Source organism: Ctenocephalides felis, unplaced genomic scaffold (genome assembly GCF_003426905.1).
Source record: "Ctenocephalides felis isolate EL2017-DRISC unplaced genomic scaffold, ASM342690v1 CF-g0.4_SCAFFOLD_01492, whole genome shotgun sequence".
Lineage (NCBI taxonomy): Eukaryota > Metazoa > Arthropoda > Insecta > Siphonaptera > Pulicidae > Ctenocephalides > Ctenocephalides felis.
This window is the reverse complement of record NW_020537646.1, coordinates 54,050,678-54,067,440: the sequence shown is the minus strand read 5'-3', so window position 1 is coordinate 54,067,440 and position 16,763 is coordinate 54,050,678. Positions and strand designations below refer to the sequence as shown.

General features: G+C 33.0%; 1 protein-coding gene across 1 annotated transcript in view; it reads right to left on the bottom strand.

Moving 5' to 3' along the window:
* LOC113369785 (CUE domain-containing protein 2) overlaps window positions 1-16,763 on the bottom strand; it is a 159,712-nt gene that overhangs the window by 49,572 nt on the left and 93,377 nt on the right. Inside the window, exon 5 of the mRNA XM_026610356.1 lies at window positions 8,948-9,115. Within this exon, the coding sequence (XP_026466141.1) occupies window positions 8,948-9,115 (168 nt within the window). The remainder of the gene's footprint in view (window positions 1-8,947; window positions 9,116-16,763) is intronic.

Genomic DNA, 16,763 nt, shown 5'->3' with positions numbered 1-16,763 from the left:
ACGTTTTGTAAATGATAAATATAATTACACATAGTGTTGTTACTATTGTCATATTAAACAATATACGTAATATAAAGAACACGAGTTTCTTTAGTGGTGACCGCGAACGTGAATTAATAGCACGCAAATAGAAAGAAAGAAGGTAAGAAGATCAAGACACATTTAGAAGTAACAAAAAAATAAATTGAAGTCTCATGAATTATTAAGAAAAGAGTTTTTGAAAAATATATAATTAATATAAATGGCTCACAACCGCCATAACTCGAAGAACATTCTAATCCTACAACTGAGACTCCGACCACGCACATCGAGAGCAACAACAACACGTGCTCAATAAATCACTCATTATCCTGGAAAATGAGTCGATTATAAGCACCACGGCAGAGGACAGGGAGCACCAGCAAACAATATGGCAACCGCCATACACACTAGGCCACGGCCGCGCAAGCAAACAATGCACCAAGCAAACATGGCAACCGCCATACAAAACGGCCACAAGCAAGCAAACAATGCACCAAGCAAACATGTCAACCGCCATACAAAACGGCCACATGCAAGCAAACGATGCATCAAACAACACGGCAAAAATGGCCACGGCCACAAACAAACAAAAATTAATCACACAATAAAAAAAGGAAAAATTAAATTAAAAAAAAAATCTCAACCCAAAAATTACAAGAAAATTCAAGATGGCAGTCAGAGATGCAAAACAATCTTTTCATTGGGGCGGAGTGATCTGTAGCGACCTGTCAACATACGTCGCATTTCAACTTGACAGATGTACATTATTTTGAGCTCATCATAGTGTCAGCGCAAAAACAAAAAGTTCAGTCGTCAGTTCGGATCTCTCTATTGTTTCCTCCATGTTCGAAATGCCAAAATTATAATTCTTAACTTTTTTCCTTTTTCATTATAAATACACAAATAATATCTACATTTTGTAAATGATAAATATAATTACACATAGTGTTATTACTATTGTCATATTAAACAATATACGTAATATAAAGAACACGAGTTTCTTTATATATCTTATACGAGGTCTGTTCAAAAAGTTTTCGTAATTTTCGTTTTTTTAAAAAAATATTTATTTATTCGTCTACATTAATGTGGTCCCCTTCAAAGTAGTCCCCCCCAGATATAATACACTTATGCCAGCGTTTTTTCCAATTTTCGAAGCACCCTTGATATTCACTTTTTGATATGTCCTTGAGCACTCTCGGCGATTTTCTTCAATCGAGGAAAACCGCCGTCCTTTCATGGGTCTCTTCAACTTTGGGAATAGGAAAAAGTCACACGGAGCCATATCTGGTGAATTTTTGCACTTTGCAACACTTTATTTCATTTTTTACGCAAAATTTAATACAAATTCTTTGACTTTTTCAATTCTTCCATTGTAAAAATCGCCGAGCTCAGAAAAACACGTCGAACCTTAGCGACTACCACAGACAAAGTAAACAGTGAATATAGCTGAAAATTTCATCATACTTTAGGGGCATGTATACCAACACAATAAAAAAAAAATTTTGACAATCAGACACTCCAGACCCGCGAAATTTAATTATTAGTAATTCCGGGTACTTTTTGAACAGACGAGTAAGTTTCATTAATCCTCCTAAACTATAATTCGGATTTTCATGAATCTTCCTGAAGTTTGTTCGGGAAATTTTCTGGAATGTTTTGATTCATAGAAATATAGTTAGATTGTAGAAATAACTAGAAAAAATTACAAAAAACCGCTTATCATTGTTTGCCCTTGAAAATATTTGAAGCTTAGTTTGACATTAAAAACAATTGAAGACTGTCATTTGCCAAACATTTCTATTCACTTATAGGCAATATTAAATTATAATAAATTCATGATTATGAATAAGGAAAATGTAATGTCTACATTATTAACGCCGAAAAGCAGCTGAGATGTTCCAAAAATTAAATTAATATAAGCTGCAAATAATATAACATGCGTCTGACAGTCTGCGCATGCGTCTGACGCGCACGGCGAATCATGTTCTCAACGTACGTAATTTTGCTTGCAATAATTTTGTTTGCGCACATTGCGAACAGATTCGCCGTCCGAATTCGTGCAAAGGAGACGAGCCATAAGTGATTGCGCTCAAAAATATTCAATTTGTAGTCGTTTTGCCTTACTATACTAAGTCACAATACAAAAAATTTATTTAGAAGTTTCATTGTGTCAAAAATTCATATGTTTGTCATTGGGTACGGAATATTTACTCAATGGATGGTCTGAACATTTTTTACTGTTTTCCATTTCGTTTGGAATTTTGGAACTAGGTTCATCTTACTCTTCAGAAGTGAAAACAATTTAGACTCCTTTACCACTTCTCGGGTGGATGACATTTCTTTTCAGTGGTGTAATTTTACTTTTTTCAAAATAACGTTGGGTATCGATAAAAGAACTAATTATAAGAGAAAAATGTTTAATAATGTTTTTCAAAAAAGCAAATACTTTTCAAGTTACTGGCTACTGAAAATTTGTTTATTTTCGCGTTTTTCATCATTTTTACTAATATCTTCAAAAAGATACATTTTAACGAAAATCATGCAATGAACAAAATTATATCAATTAAAATCTTAATAAATCGCTATTTTATAGTGTTTTAGGAACATTGTTAGGCTAGATATGAAAATTGGTTTTTATAGTGCTCAAAATAAGCTTTAAAATGAGTACTTCTGCGTGTAAAATGAGTAAACTATCATGCAAATAAAAGACGCTTATAATGTTTTTTTCATTTAAATCAAATAGTTTTTCAGTGCCATTTCCACCAAATTTAAAAATAATCATATTCCATCTAGAATTAACTTGGTTTAAGAGATCTTGATGGATTCTAGAAAATACCACAACTTTAGTACAAACGATTTTCAAAAAACTCATGATTTTATGAAAAAAAAAACATTAAAAAAACATCCAATTTCTCATTATAATATCTCTGAAAGAATACGTATAAAAGTATATATATATGAAAATTCGAGGTATTTTTCTGACTAATTATTGTTGTTCATTATTTTTCCATTACACAAATATTGATAGAGGTATTAATTAAGGAGTGCGCGGCTGTCCAACCAGAGGTCTTTTGAGCCCTTTAACCCGTTTCACAATAAGAGAAGTTGCGGTAAAATTTATGATAGAGAAAGTTGCAGCTCATTTAATCACCTTTAAAATAGTGTATTACAAGTTCTGATAAAATCAGAATTAAAAGAGAATAATCCAATTAATGCGATGGATGGTGACGGAGTGCAAATTGATTTCACTTCTGAACTTAAGATAAAGATTAGCTTATTTCCAAAATATCAAGTAAATTGGAGCACAGTAAAAAAATAACAGAGCAATAATTTTGTTGATCGTAAGTTGAATAGAGCATATGTGAACAGGATTTATAATAAATTTAAGCAATAATGTATATTGATTTATTGGAGAAAAAAATATAATTTACATATTAAAATTACTAAATGCCAGTTAAAATATAGTACGAAATTACAAAAATTATAGGCAACATTATTGAAGCAATTATTTTGGGTAGAAGTTCTACATTCAACATCACTCATATATTGGTGTAAATAGTAATTCAAAAAACAGTAATTATTATTTTTAACTAAGCAGTAAATATTAGTATAAAATATGTGAAATATTGTAGACGTGGGTACAGAACAACGTCTGTCGGGTCAGCTAGTATATATATATATATATTATTCAAAATACACTGTTAGATAATTATCGTCATAATTACGAATAATCTTCTATGTATATAAAAATAAGTCGGGTTTTCCTTCCTGACGAAATAACTCCAGAACGCACGAACCGATTTCGACAATTTTGCATTCGTTGGAAAGGTCTCGGGCTCCGCAAGAAAATTAGTGGTGCATGGCATCGTGCTGGAACTTCATGCACCGTAATTAAAAATTCGAGTAATAAAAATAATCAACAATTGATTTAAATAATGTCAAATAGATTATCCTCTATATCTTCTATATATATAAAAATATTATAAGTCGGGTTTTCCTTCCTGACGAAATAACTCCAGAACGCACGAACCGATTTCGACAATTTTGCATTCGTTGGAAAGGTCTCGGGCTCCGCAAGGTTTATAGCTGAGAAAATTATTTGTGCATGTCATCGTGCCTTAATGCAAGCTGCTGGAACTTCACGCACCGTAATTAAAAGTTCGAGTAATGACATTAGTGAGAATTATCAGAATTATGCTTGGTTAAGTCAACGAGCAATTCTTGCCGCAAAGAATAATGATGTACACGCACTGAATTTCACCATTCAATCAAAAATTGCTGGCGATTTGGTGACATACCAATGATTCTGACTGGTCTTCCTTTTGACTTCAAACGATTGCAATTTCCAGTTCGCCTTGCGTTCGCAATAACAAGTCGCAAGGCCAATCGCTTAGTATTTGCGGGATAAATTTCAAATAGATTATTTAGAAAATCATTGTTTTTCACATGGGCAGTTACCTGTTCACGAGTTAGAAAACCATCCGCTTTGTTTGTGTTAACGTCAGACCAAAAAACAAAAAATGTGGTTTACCAAAGAGCACTTCAATGAAACGGATAATTTGCGGATTCACTTTCATTTACTTAGAGAAGCTCAACTAAGAAACACTTAGTAATTTACTAATTTACTTTATTTGTTTTCGATTACATTTTTGTAATCGAAATAAATTCATTACGGTTGTATAATAAAATCAAATTTTTCCTTTTCAAATATAAAACAAACAAAAAATTTCTTCATCTTTTTCACGAAACCATCTGGTGGCGAAACGGAGTTCGTCGGGTTTGCTAGTATTATATAAAAATAAGTCGAGTTTTCCTTCCTGACGAAATAACTCCACAACGCACGAGCCGATTTCGACAATTTTGCATTCGTCTCGGGCTCCGCAAGGTTTATAGCTAAGAAAATTAGTGGTGCATGGCATTGTGCTTGAATTCGAGTAATAAAAATAATCCACAATTGTTTTAAATAATATCAAATAGATTATCTTCTATATATATAAAAATAAGTCGGGTTTTCCTTCCTGGCGAAATAACTTCACAAGGCACGAACCGATTTCGACAATTTTGCATTCGTTTGAAAGGGGTCGGGCTCTGCAAGGTTTATAGCTAAGAAAATTAGTTGTGCATGGCATCGTGCCTTAATGCAAGCTGCTGGAACTTAACGCACCGTAATTAAAATTTCGAGTAATGACATTAGTGAGAATTATCAGAATTATGCTTGGTTAAGTTAACGAGCAATTCTTGCCGCAAAGAATAATGATGTACACGCACTAAATTTCACCATTCAATCAAAAATTTCTGGCGATTTTGTGACATACCAATAATTCCGACTGGTCTTCCGTTCGACTTCAAACGATTGCAATTTCCAGTTCGCCTTGCGTTCGCAATAACAAATCACAAGGCCAATCGCTTAGTGTTTGCGGGATAAATTTCAAATAGATTATTTAGAAAATCATTGTTTTTCACATGGGCAGTTATACGTTGCCTGTTCACAAGTTGGAAAACCATCCGCTTTGTTTGTGTTAACGTCAGACCAAAAAATAAAAAATGTGTTTGACCAAAGAGCACTTTAATGAAACGGATAATTTGCGGATTCACTTTCATTTACTTAGAGAAGTTCAACAAAAAAACACTTCATTTTTGTAATCGAAACAAAATCATTACTGTTGTATAATAAAATCAAATTTTTCCTTTTGAAATATAAAGCAAACAAAAAATTTCTTTCATCTTCATCTTTCTCACGAAACCACCTGGTGGCGAAACGGAGTACGTCGGGATTGCTAGTTATAATATAATATTTTGAGCAAATTTGTTATTAACTAATTAAAACACCACCTATATTACTTTCAACATACACATATTTAATAAACACCATTATGCAAACATACAATTAACTGCATAATATTATCCTAAAATTAAATATCACAATATATAAAAAATATATACATTATAAATAATTTAGTGCATTACATACATTATTCTAATTTCAATTATTTACACATTTCAACATCTAACATTCCATATAGCTCGAACATATATTCCCATTCAATTATTATTACTCAATAATAAATGCTTTTATAAATCTAGTTTGAAAATAATTGATGCAAGATATTTTTACCAAATTATCTTTGGCCAATACATATAAATTTTTCGGCGATCTCACACGTGAGCATGCCACATATAATTGTCTGTGGAAAAAAACATTGATTTTCTAAATTTTTTGCCCCTGAGCCTTGGTGATATTCATCGCAAATGCCAATCGTATCAGAAATTGTAACCTCTTAAATGGTATCGTGCAATCTGAGGGTATCGTAGGCATCTGTTGTAAAAAATCACTTCTCATTTAAAATTTCCTTGCTGAACATGCCTTCTGTTTTATTTCTAAAGTTCATTGCCTGACAATATTGGCATACTTTATTCATTGCACCAATTGCAATCTTTCAATGGGCAGAATAGTTAATAATCAAAAGCAAGTTGAACAAAAAATGCTCGTGTTAATGTACAGCAGGTTTGTTGCGTTCGTCAATGTTTCAATACTTTCATGGTTATTTTTCAATAGACTCAATAGGCGCACCATCAATACATTTAATATAAGTCTCAATCTCAATGAACTGCAAGTTTATCACAACGTTCATCATCAATAGATGATGATATATTAGATTTAGTTGCTGTTAGGAAAATGATAAATTTTGTTATAATGCTTGATTTGTATCGTGTAATAATATAACGGTGTTCAATATATTAATATATATATACCATGAATAGTAATATTCTCTGATAAAACTCCGCTTTCAATAAACATTTGACATATAATAACCTAACCTCACAAATATATTTCGCCGTATGCTTATTTATATGTTACCAACCGCCCATAGAAACGCATCTATGCTCTATGTCTATGGTCCTTGGTCGAGAGTTGTAGACTCTCGACAGAACTCAAACTATGGTAAAACGTCAAAATATTTTTTTTATTAAATAATTTAAAATTTCGGTTATTAATTGAGATTTTTATAATATGTTCTAAATGGGATCCATATGCACACGGAGCAAAACAAATTTTAAATCGATTCAGTATTTTAGGCGTTCATCGCGGACAACGGCTGTGATACTATATATATATATATATATATATATATATATATATATATATATATACTAACTGACCCGGCAAACGTTGTTTTGCCATAAAAAATATGTCTAGTAGAAAATAACTAATTGATTGCAAATTGGTATGTAAGTGAAACGGGCAGCTAACAAAAAACATATGAATAGTTTATCCACTGCAAAGCACGTCACATAGAAATGTTCCTGGATAATATTAATAGTCTTTGCAAGAACCAACCTAATCTGAAACTGATTCTATTTATATCAATTAGCACATTTACAGTTTCAAGATTTTGATTTATAATTACCGCGCTTTTGATTAATTCTTCAATTTTTTATTTAGGAAGTAAAACCCGATAATACATATCTAAATTATGTTGTTATGTGGCATGCCCAGCGAATTGACTAATATTTATGCTTTAAATGCTTATTTATAGTATATTTTTTATAATGTATATATGTTTACACATATCTATAGTATGCAATTAATATAACTTTCATTCATTAATATTTTATTTTGTACTATATTTCTTAGCAGTAATAATATACACCTAAGTCTGTTTTTACACGGTAGATTGGTTCCAGAAGACGCCGTGTAAAAAAAAAGTGTAAAAAAAGACATTGATCTTATACAAAAACGGGCGATTTGTTCCTAATCTCTAAAACCTATTAAAATTAGTGAAAAACAAGAATTTTTAAGAACAAGAATTCATGTTTATTTTATTAAATCAAATATATAATGCTTATTTTCACAAGCATAGTAATTAATGATAAAAAAGATATGCACTCTAATCTTAAAAGTAATATAAATTAAATGTATGGCAAGTTCAGGAACTAAAAAACTATGTTGTGAACGAAAAGAATAGGAACATACTTCGCAAAAATTAAATTTGACAAAAAAAATTTAAGTACATAAAATTTCAAATCGTGCTAAATGGAATAAAATCGTGTAAAAAAATTAAAAATATTCAATTTTCAAACCGTGTTATATCAAAACCGTGTACAAAAAGACCGTGTAAAAACAGACTTAGGTGTAAATTTTAAATATTGTTTCTTTTCCTGTGTTAATTTGTTTAACGCCAGATCCAACTAATTTTATATAATATTTTAATTATAGCTACTGCCCCTGACCATGAAACATATATTTATTAAATTGAAATTCACTCAAACACATTTAATTTCATAAACAATACTATTAATATTTATTTAAAATAAATTTTAAGAATCTCACAAATATATATTGCTTTCTAAACTTTCCATCAATAACTTTCCATCAATTCAAAATTGGCAACATAATGCTACATAATATTTATTAATTTATTTAGCAGATAATAATATATAATCTTCAAGTGGACTCACTTAGAAACGCGGTATAAACGGAGGCAGTCAAATATTACAATATAATCATAGAACAAATGTTCTTTTGTACTGTTTCAGTGCTGCGTACGCCTCAGCAGAGAGTCTACTGTACCCGACGTTATCGCTCGAATTGTTCGTAAGTCGTTGCTCTAGATAAGATCAAACTGATTATACGATTCACTTGAAATTGCCAAAAACATAATATTTCGGATATAAATTGAAACTTTTAATATACCCTATGTCCTAAATGGGATCTATATGCATACGGTGAGCAAAACAAATTTTAAATCTGTTCAGTATTTTAGGCGTCCATCGCGGACGTAAGGTGTGACGCTAAATTTATTTATATTAAGATATATATATATATATATATATATATATATATATATATATATACGTTATTAAAACTAAAATTAACGAAGCATAATATATACGGTGTTTATAATAATACTATAAATTTTACCTCATTAACGCAAGTATCAGGAAACATTTCTTGTAACGTCTCACATTCCTCTGAATATAACACAACGGCATCGATTCCACCAGAGCTATCAGCGTCACTGTGAGAACCCGCGTCACTCTGTTCGGATAATGATTCACGTGCAACTCGACGTTGTTTGCATCTTTGATTCTAAGTCAATAGAGAAAATAAAATGCCTTATATAAAAAACATAGTATTTCAAACTAGGCAAATATTACGTAAGTATTGACAAGTATACTATAATATTGAACCTATTGAATAAAAATAACACGGTTGTTTATCCCTTTCGGGAAGGTATTCGAAAAATTGTTTAAAAAACGGTTTGTATAATAATTTTAATGTGTGATATATGTTGAAGTAAAAATCATAACTAAGTGGGGCGCGTGGCGGCATCGTGCCTTAAGGCAAATTGCTGGAACTTCCCGGACCAAAAATATTTTTTTTTAAAAAAGATTAACATATAAGACTTTTACTTTACTTTTACTTTTTTTTAAAATCAACATTACGGTACGGAACCGATAGGAATGTAAATAAAAATTATACTTATTGTTAAAATCTCTATAAAATATCTGATAATTTGATGTGCTTATGTATAATAATCATTTTTGACCGCCAAATGGCTTTCTTTTTTACTTTTTTCACTAGATCTCCGAAACCGCTAGGCATGCCTTCATGAAAATTTAATCAATTCTTCATCTTGTAAAATGTTTTCTTTATTTTGAAATATTTTGGAAATTCTGAACTTTTTTTCAAAGCAATCGTACTGCTTTAACTGCATAGAGACGAAATACCGAAGCGCGTAAGCGCCGCGTCGCCGTCTAACGGATCAACATTACGGTACGGAACCGATAGGAATGTAAATAAAATTTATACTTATTGTTAAAATCTCTATAAAATTTCTGATACTTTGATGTGGTTATATCTAATAATCATTTTTGATCACCAAATGGCTTTCTTTTTTACTTTTTTCACTAGATCTCCGAAACCGCTAGGCATGCCTTCATGAAAATTTAATCAATTCTTCATCTTGTCAATACAAATTTGTAATATAAATAACAAGTTAAAAAAAAAATACGATATTTTAACCACCTCTTATTTGAGATCTTTCACATTTATACCAGCGTATCAAGCGTAATTTAATGTAGTAATAAATACAAAATGTTTGGAACATAGTTATATTTGCCTACTTTATCTCGCTTTCTTGTCCATTGTAACCACTCACAATCACCAAAAATCGCAAGAAGTTTTTATATTTTATTAAAAATAGTCTGATTTTTGCAACGTGGTCTGGGCGGATAAAAAACAAAACGCGATTGGTTCTAAACTAAATGCTGTTTTACGGGCCATATGTATATTATCTCATAGCTAAACACTTACATAACGTCGTGGTATAAATTGCATTGCTTTCATACATAAATTCAACTGTCCAGAAATTTCCAATCTTTGTGGTGCACATATGTACCGCGCATACCGAAAGGGTTAACACTAAACCTACCGATAATTCTTGCATACCCTTTCCTACCGCGCGCGGTCAAATCGATTCGTAATTATAAAGTTAATTTTTTCAAAGTATTTTGATGAATGTTAACTTTCTAATCGTCTCTATATTCAAACACAATGTTCTCTTAATTACTTTATTCACTATAATTACACTAAGTTCTCTCTCTATATACATGTTCTCTACGCTCGCTACACTACGACTCTGCCTCCTACAACCATCCTCCATAGTATTCCTATATAGATCCACGCAATCATTCGTACCAACATTCATACATTACAACTGCGCCATCTATTCATAGTTATCATTCGGCTATCCTGCTAAATTCTCGTCCTCGAGAATGTAGTTTTCGAATTTCTTGGGACGTGTGATTGTCCGTTTCAGTGGTTGTATATTGACTGTCTCCTCTTCTTCGTCACTGTTACTAGGTTCGTCATCATTGCTGTCCTCTGAGTAACTGTCGACTTCTTGCATCTCATATTTTTTTAACGCATCTATTGGTAATATGCCGCTGTAGAAACGTTGGTTACGCTGCATACCTGGCAAATCCTCTATTCGATACCTATCGTGTGGGAATTTTGCTGTGACCTCTATACTTAGGGCGCAATTTCCTAGACTCGCCTGTGCTCGGTGGTTCACAACGCACCATGACCAAATCTCCTTCTTGGTATGAGTCGCCTGTGCATCTTCTCTTATTATACCTTTCTCTTTGTTTACATTGATCTTCTCGTATGTTTTCAATTGCCTCTTTCCTGACTTGTTCAATATCTGCTTCCTCTAATTCAGCCATGTCAATATCTCTCACTAAGTCGCCTGACTTTGGTTCGTAATTGAATAACAATCGAAAAGGCGTTGTCTTAATTGCATTATGGTATGTGTTATTAATGCTCCATTGAACCTGTTTAATACTTTTGTCCCAGTCTTCAAAGTGTTCATCTTTTGATAACGATGCCAAGGCCGTTGTTACAAATCTATTTACTCTCTCCACTTGTCCATTTGCTTTTGGTGTTGAAGTAGCATTTCTCACGTGTGTAATATCATTTTTCTTGCAAAAATCTTCAAACGGTTTTCCTGTGAAAGACGTGCCTCTGTCCGTAATTACACTGGGCACCCAAAGAGCGATATGACTTCTTCTAAAATCTTCTTAGTTCCATGACTTTTCGTATCTCGAACAGCTCTAAGAATTGTGTACTCAGTAAACCCATCTAGGATTATGATTAAGAAGGTGTTTCCAGCCTTACTTTTAATGAACGGTCCCAAGTGATCTATATGCAATGTGTGAAATGGCATTCCTATTTTGTCTATGGAATGTAGTTTCCCCGGTTTCTGGCCTTCCGGTAACTTGTTATATAGGCATTCAATGCATGCTCCTATATATCCCTTCACATAATTTTGCATTCTAGGAAACCAATACTTCTCCGATATCTTTTTTATAACTTTGTCCCGTCCTGTGTGCCAAATCCTCATGATACCTTCTTACAATCTGTGACCTCACTCTTTTTGGTACTACATACACTAACCGATTCTCAATTTTCCTCATTTATCATCCATCTTTGATCTCATACTCCTTTATAATTTTATCATCTTCTCTGTTGATCCCTGCATAATGTCCATTCTGTATAATGCCCATAATACACTTCAGTTTTTCATCATTTGTCTGCGCTATGGTTAACCAGTCTTCTTCTATTAAATAGTTATTCAATACCATAAGTCCATCCACACATTCTGTCTCTTCAGCTTCATTTATGGTATTTCGGAATTGAGCATTCACATGTCTTATCTTCTCTGCTCGTCGATGAATCACCTCATAGTCATATTCTTGTAGTTTCAGCCATCATCGTCCTATTCTTGGTATTAAATTCTTTTTAGTGAATGTACTTCTCAATGCATTGCAATCTGTCACTACAATAAATTTTCTCCCAACTAGGTACACTCTTAACTTCTCCATTGTCCATACGACTGCTAATGTCTCCAACTCGTTGCTATGGTATCTCTGCTCATCTCTAGTAGTCTGTCTACTAATATAAGCAACTGGATGCATTTGTTCGCTTCTTCCTCTTTGTAATAATATTCCACCCAATCCTAATTGTGATTCGTCTGTGTGCACCTATGTATAAGCATCTGCAACAAATAATGCTAATACTTTAGTAGAGACAAGTTCATTCTTTAATTTTTCAAACGCCGCATGTTGTTCATTTGCCAATCTGAATTCTGCATCTTTTTGTATTAGGTTGCTAATTGATTTGGATATCGTCGCATAGTTTTGAATAAATCTTCTGAAGTACCCAGTCAACCCCAAGAATTGACGAACCTCGTGTACGTTGCTTGGCTGTGGAAAGTTTAGTACTCCATTTAGTTTCTTTCTTCCTGGTTTTACCCCCATTTTCGAAATTACGAACCCAAGGTATTCTATTTCTTTTTGTAAAAAGTAGCACTTCTTCATATTCAATTTTAGTTTCGCTTTTCTGATCACTTTTAAAACCACTTCCAGATTCATGATACCTTCCTCGACAGTTCTACTCGGAATAAATATATCATCCATATATGCTAAAGCTATTGTAAATCGCAGTGGTCCCAGTACACTATTAACCAACCTTTGGAATATCGCTGGCCCATTGACTATACCAAATGGCATTCTGGTGAATTCAAACATTTCATCAGGCGTTACGAATGCAGTCTTTCTCTATGATTGTTTATTCACAGGTATCTGGTAATATCCTGATGCCATGTCTAATGTTATAAAGTATTCATTTCCTGCCAATCTGTCTAGTTGGTCGTCAATCAATGGTAAGGGATATGTCATTTTTTAGTAATCTTGTTTAGTGCACGGTAGTCTATACAGATTCTTTCATCTCCAGTCTTCTTCTTCACGATTAAGATGGGGCTTGCAAAGTCTGATGTCGAATCCACGACAATGCCTGCGTTTTTCAGATCTTGTATCATCACTCTAAGTTTTTCTCTTTCTCCATAAATCATTCTATATGATCTGAATGTAATCGGCTCTACAGTTATTGTTTCAATTTTGCAGCTCACTTGGTTTGTACATCCTAACTCTGTTAATTTACTGACAAAACAATCTTTGTTCATCTAATAAGTTATATAATTTTGTTCCACTCTCTTCCGGTATGTCCTCATCTTACTTTATTATACCCGTTGTTAGTTCTCTTACATCTGATTTTTCCTGGGTTTGTTCACTTTCATGGCACTCGTCACATTTAGTAATTTTATAATTCTTTTCAACCGTTGTTTCATTATTTGATATATTCAAAATCGGTATGATGGTCTCACCCCCTCTCATTGACACTACACATCTTGGGAAACATCTGTTGTCTCTTGTTGTATTGGTCTCTATATACATATCAGCATTTATGTCCCTATCAGTATATACACTAATGAACCCTACATACTTAGGCGGAATAACGTACGTTTCTTTAGCCCACAGGTTAGTTTTCGGTGCTGGTAAGTCCGGCACTTTCAAATCCCTCAGGCAATCATCCATTTCACTAACTTTATCTTCGAAGATTGATTTATTGGAATCCATATTTCACAACATATATAGGAGTCACTGCCTTAGCTTCGTCTACTTTAATTTCTATGGTAAAACTACCTATCGGTCGAACTTCTCCGCTGCCAAAAAACCTCTGATTTTGATGTTGCTTGGAATTTCTTCGTACTTTATTCCTAAACCATCTGCGTCACTTTTTCTCAAAAGTGTGCACTGGCTGCCTAAATCAATATAACTTTTAATCTGTTTACCTGAAATATAAGCATATAAATATAATCATGAAAGTATTTTAGGGTTTCTTTGTGCTCTCTATTCATATCGGCATTCGTCAGTACATTAGACTTTTCTACAATGCGTTTGTTTTCTGATTTGATTCGATCACAATATTTTGATACATGGCCATATGTTTTACATTTGAAACATAGTGGTCTGTCACTGCTGTCTCTAGCTGGCAAGTATTCCTTTCGATTATATTCAGATTTAATTCCTCTCGTTGTCGCTGTCTCCGTAGGTAATGATGCTCTTGTCATTACTTGGTTCTCTTTGTGTATGGGATTCCTCTCTTTTCTTTTAAATTCAATCCTTTCGTAGACATTCATATCATTAAATAAGTCATCGGTACTGTAGTGAGTTTTCGCCATCATAACGTCACACATATTTTTTGATTTTAATCCAATTAGAATCTGCTCTTTAATTTCTGCTAGTTCCAATCCTAGAACACCGGCAAAATCCTGAAATACGTGTAAATGATTTTATGTATAATAACTATAAAAAAATTTTCAGCCCATTCTGAAATGTCACTTTGTTTTTACCAAAATTCGTACGATTTGTAAAAGAATGACCCATATATACTCTGTAAATGGCTGTAACTCAAAAACTATTTAAGATATCGATTTAAAATTTTGGTATGTTATTTTTAAAGGTATAACCTATCAAAATATGAAAAAATTGAAAATTCGATTTTTTGAAAATTTCACACTAGTTGTGCCCCTTAAACAGCTTTTATCGTTCAAAACCATTACATCTTCACAAATAAATTCATTTCTCGAGCAATTCGATACAGCTGTGCAGGCCCTTTCACAATTAAACATTCAAGATTCATTTGACTTCATGATAACCTCTATGGCACTCTCAAAACTCGATCCCGCTATGCAAGAGAAATTTGAACATTCATATCAAGGAGAATTTCCTAAATACCAAGATCTCCTCAAATTTCTCCATAAGTCGCAACAAGCGAAAAACCAAGTATATTGAATGACGAGTATGACTAACAATAACGCATATGATAAACCTAATGATAAAAATACAGAATCTAGACTGTCATCATTCATGAAATATGATTATAAATGCTTTGTTTGCCGGGAAAAACATAGAACATTTACTTGTTCAAAATTTCTTGAAATGAATATTCCTGATCGGCGAGCAATTATTCAGCAATTACATCTATGTGTAAATTGTTTAAGCCATAAGACGACAGTTGCGTGTCGATCGAATAAAACTTGTCTCATATGTGAGGAATCATACATTGTTGCATACTGATAAGAATCTTGCAAATACGAATCGGTATTATCCGTCTAATTTGAAATCCAATAGTAGAGTTTTATGCAGTTTCAATAACAACAAACTCGCACCTAATACAACTATATTGCCGACAACGGTAACACAGGTTTCTACAAAAAAGAAAAACACTTCATTACGTAGTATAATTGATTCAGCAAGTGATAAAAATTTCGTTACATTAGCTTGGTGTAGAAAGGCCCATTTGAAAGTTCAACCAGTTTCAGCAAAAGTAATTGGATTAGGAAATTCGTCACAAAACGTGATAGGATTGGTTAACTTCACTTTAAAATCCACAATCCCATACCAATTGCCAGTATGTGCATACGTTGTGCAAGAAATTGTGAGAAAACAACCATAAACCACGATTCCAGTATCATCAATTGAATCATTCTTGAAGTACCCACTAGCGGATCCAAAGTTTTATTTGCCTCAAATGGTCGACGGCATATTAGGATGTGATGTTTTCAGCGAACTCATGGGTACTAATAAGGTGAAAAATGGTCAAAGATTACCTATGGCACTAGAAACCCGATTGGGTTATATAATAATCGGTTCGATATCAGATTCACTTCAATTGTCAAATTCTTCCACGAAATATTATTAAAACTAAGTATTTCCATGCAATATTATTGAAAATTCATGACGTCCTTTCTAATATACTATGCCTCCTTATAACGCTTCACTTTCGATCAAAATGCAGCCTTTGGTGTTTCCAGAACTACCTAAACACTTGATCCGACCTAAAAATTGATTATGAAGAGTAGAAGTTTCTAGGTGCCGATGGAGTGATTCGAGTGGCCAATATCGAAAGAATTATAGGGTTATAAAAGGTAGCCCTTTTAGACTGGGGAATATGTTTGCGCCAGAATCTTGTAGATGTCGTCAGATGATATTTGTAATAATCAGACAACACTTTATTCTCTGGCAATTCCTAAAGATTTTGGACGTAATAGCTTATCTGACGGGTGAACGAGCTCTCGCGCTAGCTTGTACGTACACCGTTTTACTTGTGTTTTCCATATGAGTTTGTGTGAGATATTCCGAGTATTAGATATTATTTTATGAAATAAATACATTTTTAATCAGTGCCAGTGTTACTTATTTGTGTTTTGGAGTTCATTTCTTCCTCAGCATCCAATTTCAAGCGATCTGAGATATCCGAACTTGAAGCCGCCATCCGACTGGACCGCCGAGCAAGTAGAGAACGTTGAGTATTTTTACTTAATATATTTAAT